This window comes from Narcine bancroftii, chromosome 2 (genome assembly GCF_036971445.1).
Source record: "Narcine bancroftii isolate sNarBan1 chromosome 2, sNarBan1.hap1, whole genome shotgun sequence".
In the NCBI taxonomy this organism is placed as follows: domain Eukaryota; kingdom Metazoa; phylum Chordata; class Chondrichthyes; order Torpediniformes; family Narcinidae; genus Narcine; species Narcine bancroftii.
The window spans coordinates 82,063,276-82,077,427 of record NC_091470.1 but is presented as its reverse complement, the minus strand read 5'-3'; the positions used below and the strand labels follow the sequence as shown (position 1 = coordinate 82,077,427).

The window sequence follows — 14,152 nt, the reverse complement described above, 5'->3', positions numbered from 1 at the left end:
TTCACTGCTATCCATCAGCCACCAAAATATTCATTGCCTCATTAGCAGCAAAGCTGGGATCCAGTGGGAACCACTTTTCAAGATGCAGTGCAGTTACTTGCCCAGGCCTACTCCAACCACACCTCCTCCCAACTGACACCAAGAAGCGAAAGACTCGAGAAGCTCACCTCCAAACCACCCACCATCCAGAGTTTACTATTACCAGCACTGGGTCCAAATCCGGGGACTCCCTGTGACAGTAAGGAAGGACCACAGCAGTTTAACCCACCAGCTGGGAATGCTGACCTTGTCCAATCCAATGAAGGATTATATAAATTAATTCTGGCTATTTGTGTTCAGACCAACCAATCAGTTCAAGAGATTTTTCCTCATATTAATGTCCCTGTATGTTCAAATATATGTACCTCAAAACATATGTTTTGGCACATACTTTGTGTGTGTGTGTGCCTGTGTGTGTGCATGTACATGTGTGGTGTGTCCCTGTGTGTCCCTGTTGTACGTGTGTGTGTGTGTGTGTGTGTGTGTGTGTGTGTGTGTGTGTGTGTGCCTGTGTGCATGTACATGTGTGGTGTGTCCCTGTGTGTCCCTGTTTGTACGTGTGTGTGTGTGTGTGTGTGTGTGGGTGGGGTCCCACATGACTGACAGAAATACAAAATATTTTGTTGGCTATAAAGTGATCTCTGCCATTTTGATATAATTATGAAGTCTACAGACACTGTGATTGTAGTAAAAACGCACAGTAAATGCTGAAGGAGCTCAGCTGGTCTCACAGCGTCCATAGGAGGTAAAGATATATTAATGACATTTTGGGCCTGAATCCTCCTCAAGGTATACGTTGAGGAAGGGCTCAGGCCCAAAACATCGGTAAAATGTGTTTATCTCCAATAGATGCTGTGAGTCTGGCTGAGTTCCTCCAGCATTTATTGTGTGTTTTTACCATTTAAATCTATTTTTTCATTCAGTATTAATTACTATCTGGCATTTATGCTTTTTTGCCAATATTTCTATTTCTTTTGCATGTATCTTTGGCTATAGCTAGGTGGTGCGTGCATCACATGTGTATATGTGTGTGTGTGTGCGTGCCCATGTGTATGTACAGTATGTATGTGTAAATGTGCATGCACTTTATTGATACATGTATCTTGCTGTGCTGTGTTTAAATCTGTACCAAGCCATAATGTAGAGGCATTACAAAGTGTCAGAATTGGATGTGTTATCCTAGGCTCAGTGACGGTGCTGAATATCTTTTCTCTGATCCTTCGGGCTCTCTGATGGATGAGTGGATCCAAAAGATCAGGAACAATTTAGGTGGGTGGATGCTCTGTTCTATTACACTTTGCTTTTATGATGCTCACTGAAGCCTCCCTCGGATCAAAGCTCTAGTCACGAGTCCTGCATCTCCTTGTATCTGATCATATTTCCATGGAAGGTTCAACCACAGCAAGTGTGACAGAATGTTCCAGACCCATCCAGCAAGAGCTGTCTGCTGCCCCACAGAAGCTTGAAATTCAGACCAGTCAGTGATAGAGGGACAGAATGCAGACCGGTCAGTGATAGAGGGACAGAGTGCAGACCAGTCAGTGATAGAGGGGCAGAGTGCAGACCGGTCAGTGATAGAGAGACAGAGTGCAGACTGGTCAGTGAAAGAGGGACAGAGTGCAGACTGGTCAGTGAAAGAGGGACAGAGTGCAGACTGGTCAGTGAAAGAGGGACAGAGTACAGACCAAACAGTGATAGAGGGACAGAATGCAGACCGGTCAGTGATAGAGAGACAGAGTGCGGACTAGTCAGTGAAAGAGGGGCAGATTGCAGACTGGTGAGTGAAAGAGGGACAGAGTGCAGACCAAACAGTGATAGAGGGACAGAATGCAGACCGGTCAGTGATAGAGGGGTAGAGTGCAGACCAGTCAGTGATAGAGGGGCAGAGTGCAGACCGGTCAGTGATAGAGAGACAGAGTGCAGACTGGTCAGTGAAAGAGGGACAGAGTGTAGACCAGACAGTGATAGAGGGACAGAGTGCAGACCAGGCAGTGATAGAGGGACAGAATTCAGACCAGTTAGCTGTAGATATCGTGATATCAGGACTGGCCATTGATACAGGTGGATTGTAAAATGGGCTGTCGGTGATAGTTCAATGTACAGACTGGTCAGGAACACATACAGTACCATGTACGGACAGGTTTTGGTCCGAGATGTTCTATTTATTATCTCTAGATGATAAACTCCTTAAGAAGCAGAAATAGGCCATTTAGCCCATCAGGTCTGCCATGTCATTTAATCATGAGCTGATCCATTTTCCCACTCACCCTGACTGCCCGGCTTTCTCCCGATAACCTTTGATGCTCTAGCTAACTCATATTCTTGAGTATGTTTTATGTCTGCCCAAATAATATGAATATTCCTTTTCCTTTGGGTGTTGTTTCCTCCATATATCCAAAAGTTGCATTTCTTGCATCGATTTAATTATAAATTTGGTTACTTTGTTCTTACTATTAATTTTTTTCCCAGTTTTATCCATGTTTGAATCCAAATTAAGATTGAAATCCCCTCCTATTAATATGTTCCCTTGCGTATCTGCTACCTTCAAAAAGATATCTTGCATAAACTTTTGATCTTCTTCATTAGGTGAATATACATTGAGTAAATTCCAAAACTCCGAATATATCTGACATTTTATCATTACATATCTCCCTGCTGGATCTATTATTTCCTCTTCTATTTTGATTGGTACATTTTTACTGATTAATATAGCTACTCCTCTAGCTTTTGAATTATATGATGCTGCTGTTACATGCCCTATCCAATCTCTCTTTAATTTCTTGTGTTCCACTTCGGTTAAGTGTGTCTCTTGTATGAATGCTATATCAATTTTTTCTTTTTTCAATAAATTTAACAGTTTCTTCCTTTTGATTTGGTTATGTATTCCATTAATATTTAAAGTCATATAATTCAACATAGCCATCTTATACTTTGTTTATCTTTCCTTTCCGTTTCCTCATCATCACCTTTCCTTCTTATCCATTTCTGGTTTTTTTTTAAGCACATTATAAGACAACATTTCTAAAACATAAAATATTTCCATTACTCTCCTATCTAAAAATCCTTTAACCCCATGATCCCCTCCCCTTCCTGAGTTGCCCTTTGTCTCTTGTCGGGCAACCACATCTCCCCATTCCGTTTGGATTTGCGAAATCACTCACAAGCGTCAACTGATTTCGCAGTGACCGTAGTTCTTCCACACCCAGCCCCCTCCAGAAAAGATTTTAATCTTCATATATAACAAAGGTCACTCTCTTAATTTCCTTCTTACTTCCTCTCTTCCCTTACTTTCCCTTGTTAATTCTTATCTATACTCTATATATTCTTTTCTAAATATACATACCCACATGTACACACATATATACACACACACACACAAACACACACATATATATATATATATATATAAATATAAATATATATATACCCATATACACACATACATATAGTTTGTGGTCATTTTTGCTCTCGTTACATGTCTTCATCTCTCTGTCTGTTTTGTAGTTGTTCTGCAAATTTTCGTGTTTCCTCCGGATCTGAGAATAGTCTGTTTTGCTGCCCTGGAATAACTATTTTAAGTACCGCTGGGTACTTTAGCATAAATTTATATCCTTTTTTCCATAGGATCGCTTTTGCTGTATTAAACTCCTTCCGCTTCTTCAGGAGTTCAAAACTTATATCTGGATAGAAAAAAAATTTTTGACCTTTGTATTCCAGTGGTTTTTTGTCTTCTCTTATTTTCTTCATTGCTTTCTCCAATATATTTTCTCTTGTTGTATATCTTAAGAATTTTACTAAAATGGATCTTGGTTTTTGTTGTGGTTGTGGTTTAGGGGCTAATGTTCTATGTGCCCTTTCTATTTCCATTTCTTCCTGTAATTCTGGTCTTCCTAGGACCCTGGGGATCCAATCTTTTATAAATTCTCTCATATTCTTGCCTTCTTCATCTTCCTTAAGCCCCACTATCTTTATATTATTTCTTCTATTATAATTTTCCATTATATCTATCTTCTGAGTTAACTGCTCTTGTGTCTCTTTAACTTTTTTATTAGATTCTTCTAATTTCTTTTTTAAGTCATCTACTTCCATTTCTATGGTGTTTCTCGTTCTTCCACCTTGTCCACTCTTTTTCCTATATCTGACATGACCATCTCTAATCTATTCATTTTTTCTTCTGTACTTTTTATTCTTCTTTTTATTTCACTAAATTCTTGTGATTGCCATTCTTTTACTGATTCCATATATTCTTTAAAAAAAAATATCCATTGTCTTGCCTTTCCCTTCATCTTCCATTTCTCTGTGTTCTTCTTCTTCTTCCTCTGGGTTGGTCATCTGCTGTTTCTTTGATTTCTTTTTACTCTCTTCTTTCTTGTTCTCGTTATTTTCTATGTTCTCCTCTTGTTGTTGTGTTGTGGCTGTCATTCTCAGCTGTGGAGATCGACTCCTCAGCTGGTCCCCCCTCCTGTCAGTGTTTTTTTTGTCTTGCGCATCGCGCATGCACGGTTGCGCACTTTTGCTTGGCTCTGCGAGCCATTTTTGTAGTCCCGAGCTCGGGGCTTCAACTGACCTGAGGGAGCAGGCTTCTCTCTCCACCTTGGGCCTCCTCGGACAGGTAAGGCCTTCACCTTCTTCTGACATCTTTTCTTCTTCTCTTCTTCCCGTTGCTTTCGACTTTTCTTTCTTCGCTGCCATTTTTTTCCCACCTTTATTTTCACTTTATTTTAATTTTCGTGTTTGTGCCTTTGTGTTTTCTCTGGTTTTTTTAAACTTTTCCGGAGAGGGCTGGAGTTCCCCGACCGGTCACTACTCCATCACGTGACTCCTCCTCCTAGCTAACTCATATTGATGTAAAAAAGTAAAAACTCAAAGCTGGAGGAACTCAGCAGGCCAAGCAGTGTCCTTTATATAGCAAAGGTAAAAATATAGAGCCAACGTTTCTGGCTTGAGCCCTTTATCAAGGAATGGAAAAATGTCGGCTGGTGTCCGAACAAAAGATTTTGGACTTTGACTCTTCCTGTGCTCTTTCTCAGGGTGCAGCATGAACGCTTCCTCTGGCAATGCCACCTCTCCTACACAGTCTCCACAGCAACCTTGGTGAGTGATATTCTCCTTCCCGTGGCACCTCCTGGGAGGGTGAGGTCATGGTATTCACCACTGAGGGAGGGTGGGGGAGGATGAAGGAAGTGAGGAAGGGTGTGGAAGGGCATGGAAGGATGAGGCCATTGTATTCACTGCTGAACTGTTATGAGTGAACCAAAATATGAATGTAAATCTCGAAGAGGTGAACTGGGAGGTGCAGGATGTTAGAAATCTGAAATTGCAGCAAATACTAGAAGCATGCAGTGGTTCAGGCAGCATCTGTGAAGAGAGAAACAGAATTGTGGCTGGTGACTTGCCGTCAAAACTGGTTAATGCTGAGACGAACTGGAAAGACTGAAGTTGTTGGGTACTGGGGACTGTTACATCCCAGAAGAAATGCTGTTCCTCAAGCTCAAGTTGGCCTTCCTTGGAACAGATACCAAATGCAGGGCTGACAGGAAAGCAGCGAGACTGACCAGTTCAGGTTCGGTACTGAAGTACAGTGAGAGTTTGTTCTGTAAGCAGTGCACCTGATAACCCATACCTGTACATAGTGAGGCAAGTAAAACTGAGTGCAGAGTTACAGAGATAGACCAATTAGTGCAGAGCAAGGGCAATGTAATTTTACTAGTGTGTGGTTCATTCAGGAGTCTGACAACAGTGAGAAAGAAAGTGTCCTCAAATATGACTGTGTGTGATCTCACACTTGTGAAACTTGTTCATGATGGGAGAGCGGGAGAGCCAAAGGGTTTGGCTAAGATAGAATGTGGTTTGGCTAAGATAGAATGTCTTTTAATATGTTGGTTGCTTTTCCAAGGCAGCAGCAAGAATGGGCGGAGTAATTTGAGGGGAGAGTTTGTGTGAATGTCTGAGCCACTGCAGCTTCTCATACTCTTGGCTGGAGCAGTATTCCCCCCTCCCACCACCCCCCCCCCCCCCACCACCACCACGCAGTTTTTCTTTCTGACGGGATGCTTTCAGTGGTGCATCTGTAGAAGTTGATGAGATATGCAGATCACATGCCAAATTTCCTCAGGTCTCTGAAGGAGATATCTCTATCTTGACCATTGTGTTAATGTGGCTGAACCAATGCAGATCACTAGAACTGTTTACTCCTAGAAACATAAAACTGAATTCTACCTCCACCTCAGCCCTGTTGATGCAGACGAGGACTCTTCCTGAAGTCTATGACCAGCTCCTCAGTCCTGCTGACATTGAGGGAGAGCTTGTTGTCCGTCCTGGCCCCAAGTCCCTCTGTTTCCCTTCTATATTCCAACTTGTTTGTGACAGTGCAGTCATCTGCAAATTTATAAATGGAGTTTATCCAGGTAGCCATGGGTGTACAAGGAGTACAAAAGGTGTTGAGCACACAGCCAGTGTTGGGGAGGTGCTGTCTCCAATCCTCACTGATTGAGGCCAAAGGTCACGGAGTTTGAGTGAGTTTATTTGGCACAATTGTGTTGAATGTGGAGTTTTAGTCCACGAGTGGGCATTTGAAGCTCAGTGTCAGCCTTGAAAACTGAACAGTCACCACATCTGCATTTGGTTTTCCAATGAAGAGACCTCATTGTGAGCAATGAGCACAGAGCAGAATTCAGATGAAGTGTGGGTGAGACTCTGCTTCACTTGGAAGGTGTGTTTAGGACCCTGGATGTGGGAAGTGATGAGGAAAGTGTTGCTTACTGCATTTGTGTGGGGAAGTGTGGCGGGAAGGGAAGGTGTCTTGTATCTGATTGTGCCATCACCTGTACCATAGGGTTCTGATGGCCCACCTTCCCAACCAATTCTAGGGGAGATACTGGAACCTGGAGCAAAACACGGACTGCTGGAGGAACTCAGCAGGTCAGGCAGTCTCCATGGAGAGACATTTCAGGTTGAAGCCTTTCCCTCCCTTTTCTCAGTCCTGAAATATTGAGTCTCCATTCACCTCCACGGATGCTGCCTGCCCCACTGAGGACCTCCAGCAGTTTGTTGTCTGGAGCAAGGACAGTGGGATGACACTGAGTGTATTCTGTGGAAGAGAAGAATGTTGACTGCATGCTTAGGAAATCTCCTGTACGATCCTCTAAATCTCATGTTCACTCTCATGCAATCCTCTTTTCTTTATCCAAAGGGAAATGTCCCAGGCAAAGTCACTCCTGGCTGCAGGAACATCGATCAAGATGGGGAAGAGCAAGGATTTTCTCCCCAGGTAGGAGAGATCCCCTAAGGGAAAGGGAATGCCATGGGAGCGCCGGTAGCTGTCCTCTGCCCCTGTACTTTATGTGTAAAATAGGCTCTCAGAGAGCTATCGGTTCAGTAATCGACCCCTCCCTCAGAACTTTTCTCGTTATCTGCAGGGTATCATTGCTTCACTTATAGTTTGCCAGTGTTTTGCTCTATGCTTCCAAGAATGAGAGTCGTTCAGTATGGCAAAGGCTGCTGTTCAGTATGATAAATAATTCCACTCTCTCTGAATCACAAATATCATGTCAATGAGTTGATAAATCACTACCATTTCTATTTACTTTATCATGAGCTGGACATGCCATTGTGCATTGTAGTGAAGGTGCCATGGGGTCAGCAATCACTTGTGCTGTAGCGTTTTACATTCAGAGTGAGTGAGAGACTAGTGGGTCCAAAGATGGTACTTTGGGAAGGGTCACCAAGAAGGCAGGACCAAGTTCAAGTTTCTTTTTATCATCTGACTGTACATGTACAACCAGACGGAACCACGTTTCTCTGACCATGGTGCACACACATACACACACACAGCACACAACACACAATAATCACGTATAAAGAAATAAGTAAAATAAATCACCTGGCAAATTAAGGATCAGTCACCCAATGTCTGAAGGGAGCTGAGAATACACAGAACTGATGCCAATGCAGCAAGAAAGAAAGGTTTCAAGAGGAGTATTAACGAAAAAAATCTTAAAGTGAATACATAAAATGGTGCAGAGACAGGGAGCAAGTGAGATATTGGTCAAATGTAGTCCAGTCAAGTCACATTTATTTGTCATTCATACCAGAACCATTGTAGTGTACAGTGAAAATGAGGTAGTGTTTCTCTGGACTGAGGAGCTGGTTATTTACATTGCTAAATTACAACAGAAACTTTTTTATAATTAACATATCACATTATAAATGTGGTGTTACATATGCTAACCATAACCCTGTGTCCCCGGAGTTCAGAAGCCTCATGGTTTGGGGGGAAAAAGCTGTCTCATAATCTGGTTGTGAGGGCCCGAACGCTTCGGTAAATTTTCGTGGATGGCAGAAGGGAGAACAGATTGCGGGAGGGGCGTGTGAAGTCCTTCACGATGTTTATGGCTTTCCACAAGCAATGGGCATTATAAATGTCCATCATGGCAGGGAGAGAGATTTGTAAGATTTTTTTTAAATAAAAGTGGAGGCTAAAGCTAAGGCGAAATATAAAAACTGTAAGAGTTTCTAAGGACAGTTTTGGCAATGAAGAGTTACACCAAGTGACATTGACGCTAGACTTGCCCCAGGAATGTGAGTGGAAACTGACGTCATTATCCTGTTTGTTTTATGATGTTCAGGAGAGCTCCATCCTTCAGAGTTGAGAAAAGCTCTTCTTCAAATGTGTCCACACTGGAAAAAAGGAACACCCTGGTTCAACAGCCCAACAAGGACTCCCAGCAAGGAAAGGACAAAAAAGCTGGTCCCTTGGAACGTCGAACAAGCGGTACTAACTGGAGAGTTTCCTCATGTCGTTGGAGAGTATGATTGGGGAATGCGAGATGTAGGCTGCTGGATTTGTGATGGTCTGCATGTCATGGAGGTATTCAACATGTCCCCCATGAGAGCTGATCCATGGGGAGTAGCAGATTGGATGACAAATATTTAAAACATATCCCTGCGTCTGAGGAGTGATGGTGCCAAATCCTGTGCATCTTCAAATGAAACGCATTAACACACTCCATCATTTGCAGCACCACATGCGGGAGTTCATGCACCAAGCATTGCCCTTGAGAAGCTGCCCTTGAACTGCTGCTGTCTGGCTGGGCCATTCCACGATGAATGGCCCAACATTCCATGCTGTCAGGGAAGTAGGTGGGAGGGGTTGATGGTTTCTTTCAGGAGGTGGACTTTCCACCTACCTGTGCCTTTGACTACCTAGGTGCAAGGGGGGCCTACAATTTGGGAGGAGCTATCGGAGAGGCCACAGAGATTGCTACAGTGCATGTTCAAGATGTCCATCACAATGCCCAATGGTGGAGGAATGGTTGCCAGAAAGACCAGGTGGAGAGAATATATTCTCCTGATGGGGAGAATAAAAATGGGATTAATACAGCTTTCAGGAAAATTAGTGGTTGGTCAGCGTGGACTCAAAGGGCCAAAGGGCCTGTTTTCATGCTATGTAACTTTATGGCTGGTTTTCCATAGATGATGGTGGAGCTGCATTGGTCAGGGCCAGTAACATAGATTCCTTTCCACTCTTGACTTGTGTTTGCCTCTGCAGAAAAGGCTGGTTTTGATCTGTGTCACATTCTGCAGAAGATTCAGCCTCTGACCTGCCCTGGAGTAATCGTGACTGGTCAGCAGTGATGCATGGGCTTTTGGTGGTGATCAAGCCGCTGGATTTTGAGGGGAACTAATTAGACTCTCTCTTATTGATGGTGGCTGGAGAGAACGTTTCTTGTTATTTCGCCCAAATCTTCACGTTCAAGTTCATTATCGTGTCTGTACATATACAACCAGATGAAATGGTGTCCTCCTACGTGGATTTGGATAGCTGACCCAAGTTATTCCTTCCCTGAAAGACTTTAATGAACTTGGCACTTTTTAATTACAAAGCAGTGATTTAATGGTGAACAGCCTTTTGCTTGATTGTTGATTAAATAACTGAATTCTGCATCTGCCATGGTTGAATCTGACCTTGTGTCTCCAGATCGAGGGTGCAGGCCTCCGGATTGTTAAGCTAGTGACTTGGTTTCATTGTATTCAATAACATTTCTGCTCCCTCCTCCATCTCCCGACTCCCATTATCTCACCCTCCATCCCAACAAATTCTTTTTTTTTAAACTTTATTTATTCATTCAAAAAAACAAATAATATATGACATATACAGCAAGTAAACATGAATATTTATATATATATATATATATATATATATATAGAAGAAAAAAGAAAAGAAACCCCCCCCCTTCAGCCAACTCTCCTAAGGAGAGCCATAAAAAAAGAAAAAAGAAATATAAAAAAATTAAACATACATATTAAAATCTAATCAACATAAATTGAAATGTAAATATTCCGAGTATAACAGCCACTTATTAATAAAAAAATTATAATTATCATGCGAAACATACATATTTTTTTCCATTATTAAACAATATTTCATCTCATTATGCCATCTATTGATATCAATTATATTTGTATCTTTCCACGTACAAGCAATACATTTTTTCGCTACAGATAAAGCTAAATATACAAAAGCAAGCTGGAACTTATCTAATCCCAAACCTTTCAAAGGTTGCAAACTACCCAATAAAAATACTGTTGGATCTAAAACTATTTTAGTCGTATACAGATATTCTAAAAACGATTGAATTTTCTTCCAAAAAGATACATGACCAAACAGCATGAAGAAAAGTTCCAACCATATCACCACATCGAAAACACAAATCCCAACAAATTCTTCTTGCAACACATTCCCTCCTCTGGCTTTACATTGATGTTGAATCCATGTTTTATAGATCCAGGAAGAGATGAGCAATTGGTACCAGCTCCCCCACCAAAACCTGCACGGACCTACTATAACACCCACCCATATCCTAAGTCTGGGGAACCGATGAAAGCAGGTTAGTGATATGGACCCGCTGTGGATCTCCAATGTCACAAAACCCCGTGACTCCAGCCAACAGCCTCCTGGTCATGTGCAGCCGGCGACATAACCAGGAGATAACTGTATTGTTCATTACTTTTGGAGGGAAAAAGCATTTGTTCTCTGAAAATGTTTTTGGAATTTTCTCGACTATTTGATATTTGACTTTGAAGCTGATATAGTCCCAGTGAAAAGGATTGTGTGAGTGACTGCACCATCCTTTATTGAGCCCTGAGAGATCCTCTGACCAGAGTGTTCTACAAGGACCCTAGAGGGGCGGCAAAGTTAGCAGATCAGTTGAAGCAACACTATTACAGCGCCAGCAACCCAGGTTCCAATCAGCTCTGTCTGTAAGGAGTTTGTACATTCTCCCCATGTCTGCCTGGGTTTCCTCCAAGTGTTCCAGTTTCTTCCCACCCTCCAAAAATGTACAGGATTTGGAGGTTAATTAATGCATATGAGAGGCATGGACATGTGGGCCAGAAGGTCTTGTCTAAATATTTTTTTTAAAAGCTTACATTTTAATTTATACCATTATAGTAAAACCTGTCGCAGCTGCATAAGCAATGGTGATACACCAGGGGCGATTGCACTGCTGGTACCTTGCCAGTCATCGGTGCTAATAACGCAGTGCTGAAAGGAACTGCACAAGGCTGCGTGTAAGGATTCATGCAGTTTCCTGAGCATTTTGTTCAGAGTGGAAGTGAGTACAATACTATACAGTGCCAGCGAGCTGGGTTCCAATCCAGCGCTGTCTTTAAGGAGTTTGTACATTCTCCCCGTGACCTGCATAAGGTTTCCCCGAGACCTGCATAAGGTTTCCACGAGTGCTCCAGCTTCCTCCCACCTTGGTTGGTAGGTTAATTAGGTGCAATTGGGTGGGCCAGAAGGGCCATGTATCATTAGAATTAAAATTTTAAATTAAAAAAAATGTAATTTGAACCTCTTGTGGTCAACAGATATTAACAAGACCCTGGGAAGTACCCCCGACCTTTGTGTGGAGCCAAGGGACCCAGATCTCTCCAGAATTCGAGAGGCGAGCGACAACAGGAGGAAGACCTGGGACTCGGAGAGGCTGGAGGCTGTCAGCACCATGTCAGCAAGGAGCCCTTCCCAGGACGCAGACAATGAAGTTAAGAAGAAGAAGAAAAATGTTTTCAAGAAGATCTTCGTAAAGAAGTAACTTGGAACTGCCACCATCTCACTTTGACTGTAATCAAGACTTTCACGGTGCCAACTTGAAGTGTGAATATAGGTGTTGTCCACCCATCTCCTTGTGTGTAAACTTTCTCCAATGCTAGTGAGTGTTGCACTTGTTGAGACTAAATTCCACCTGAATGGAAGCTCCGTTCTAAGCCGTGAGATCTAAAATGGGTATTTTTTTTCTATTTGTCCTAACTAAATGAATTACTATATTAAATGTTGATATTCTGGATCATGAAACACAAAGATCCTGGTTCAGCAGGACTGCTCGGAAAGTAAATGTGACATTGCCCTCTCTTGGAAAGGGGTTGGAATGCTTGCTACGATTGCACAGACCTGGTGGGCCCACACCAGACATGCTGCTGGTTCTTTTCTGGCCTTGACAGTCGTGCTGCCTCAATTGACTAGACTGATTTTTGGAGTGAGGATGATGTTCTATGAATAAGCTTCAGCTATATTCCCTGGCCTTTAGAAGGATGAATAATCACCTCGTTAAACATTTCAAAATTCTGACAAGTTTGGAAGTACAGGTTGAGGTTACTGAGATGGGGAAAAGTGGGATTGTAAATCTTGGTATTTACTTAGGCTGCCAACTGCTGAGTATTTTGCAAGTCTCAGTTCAGGAAATCTAGGAATTGGGTGGGGATTCATGACAGATCCTATGGAAAGGGAGAGCAGATCTAAGGAACCACAAACCTATTCCTGCTTCTGTCTCATTATGATCAATGTGTTAATTTGGGAAATCTAATTTAAAAACTAATTGTGGAGTTTTTGCTGCTTCTTAATGTAGGGAAATAACTGATATTAGGGCCAATTGTGCGTGGATAGGTTCTGCCTCTGTCTCATTTCACATTGGTGTCAGCTTCAGGAACTCTGCCTAACTTCTCCAGTGTGAAGGAGAGGAGCTCGTTAATTGGGTATGTCCTTTGGACTAGAAAAGTGCTGCTTCATTCCTCAGCCTCTGCCAAGTTAACTCTTCCCACTGAACAGGGGAAAGAAACTCCTTCCGAGCTACCCAACCTCATTCTTGCAGGGAAATGAGCAAGGAGATTGAACTTGGTTCAGGTGGGGGCTTCAGAAGAAAACTGCTGAGACCGTGTGGAAGATCAGCCTCCTCTACCCAATGGGAACTGTGACCACCAACCCTTGAGTTGAATTGCAGCTTTGAATTCAATGGGATATGTGAATGCTGTCATTTTCTGAGGGTAGATAATTCTAGAACTAAAAGGGATAGGTTTGTGAGCAGGGAAAGATTTACAAGGGATTTGTTTCATTCAGAGGATGGTCAAAGGAAGGAAAATGTGGAAGTGGGCAAATAACAACGTTCAAGACATTTGGTCAGATTTATAGGGTTTAGAGGGATATGAAGCAAATGCGGGCAAAGGGTACTGACTATTCCAACTTGGTCAGCATGGACTAGTTGGGCCGAAGGGCTCCTTGTTATGTTGTCTGACTCCCAAGTGAACCACCTGACACAGTCTGTAAGCTAAAGCTGGTTCTGTAATCGGACAAACCTCAGTCATCGATCAATGTCATTCTTTCATTCTCACCATCAACAAAATCAAAATAAAAGTGAGATTTGCATGGAATTAGCTGTGGTGTTTTAACTTTCCCCACCCCCATGAAAAGAGCACTGACACTGGGATGCACCTGGGAAAGCGAGGGGCAGAAAGACAGCACTCCTCCGTGGGGTCTTACTGCCCATTTGTTATGCCACGGCCCCTCACAGGATTTAAAATAGAAGAGGTTGGCATTGGTCATTTTGACATCTTTGAAACTGTGGAGGTCCATGTCTGAGATGGTGGTGCCCATTTGGAACATACAATGGTTCCAGGATCCGTGAACCAGCGCAATGCACAAGAGTGGGAGAACAGCACGGCCCCCGCCCTGCTGTTAAGAAACCTGAGAGAGGACTGACAGGGAAGGAGGCCACAGTAGCAAACCAGAGAGGGGCTCAGTGGCTGAAGGACTCACATGGACTATGGGCCTGCTGAAGAC

The 14,152-nt window shown here is 42.8% G+C and overlaps 1 protein-coding gene across 1 annotated transcript in view; it reads left to right on the top strand.

Moving 5' to 3' along the window:
* The window catches only part of sptbn5 (spectrin, beta, non-erythrocytic 5), a 251,285-nt gene extending 237,587 nt beyond the window's left edge, over positions 1–13,698 (top strand). The window contains exons 68-73 of the mRNA XM_069915498.1: positions 1,223–1,308; positions 5,070–5,133; positions 7,232–7,309; positions 8,667–8,812; positions 10,824–10,928; positions 11,911–13,698. Of these exons, the coding sequence (XP_069771599.1) occupies positions 1,223–1,308; positions 5,070–5,133; positions 7,232–7,309; positions 8,667–8,812; positions 10,824–10,928; positions 11,911–12,134 (703 nt within the window). The 3' untranslated portion in view covers positions 12,135–13,698. The remainder of the gene's footprint in view (positions 1–1,222; positions 1,309–5,069; positions 5,134–7,231; positions 7,310–8,666; positions 8,813–10,823; positions 10,929–11,910) is intronic.
* The last annotated feature ends 454 nt before the right edge of the window (positions 13,699–14,152 follow it).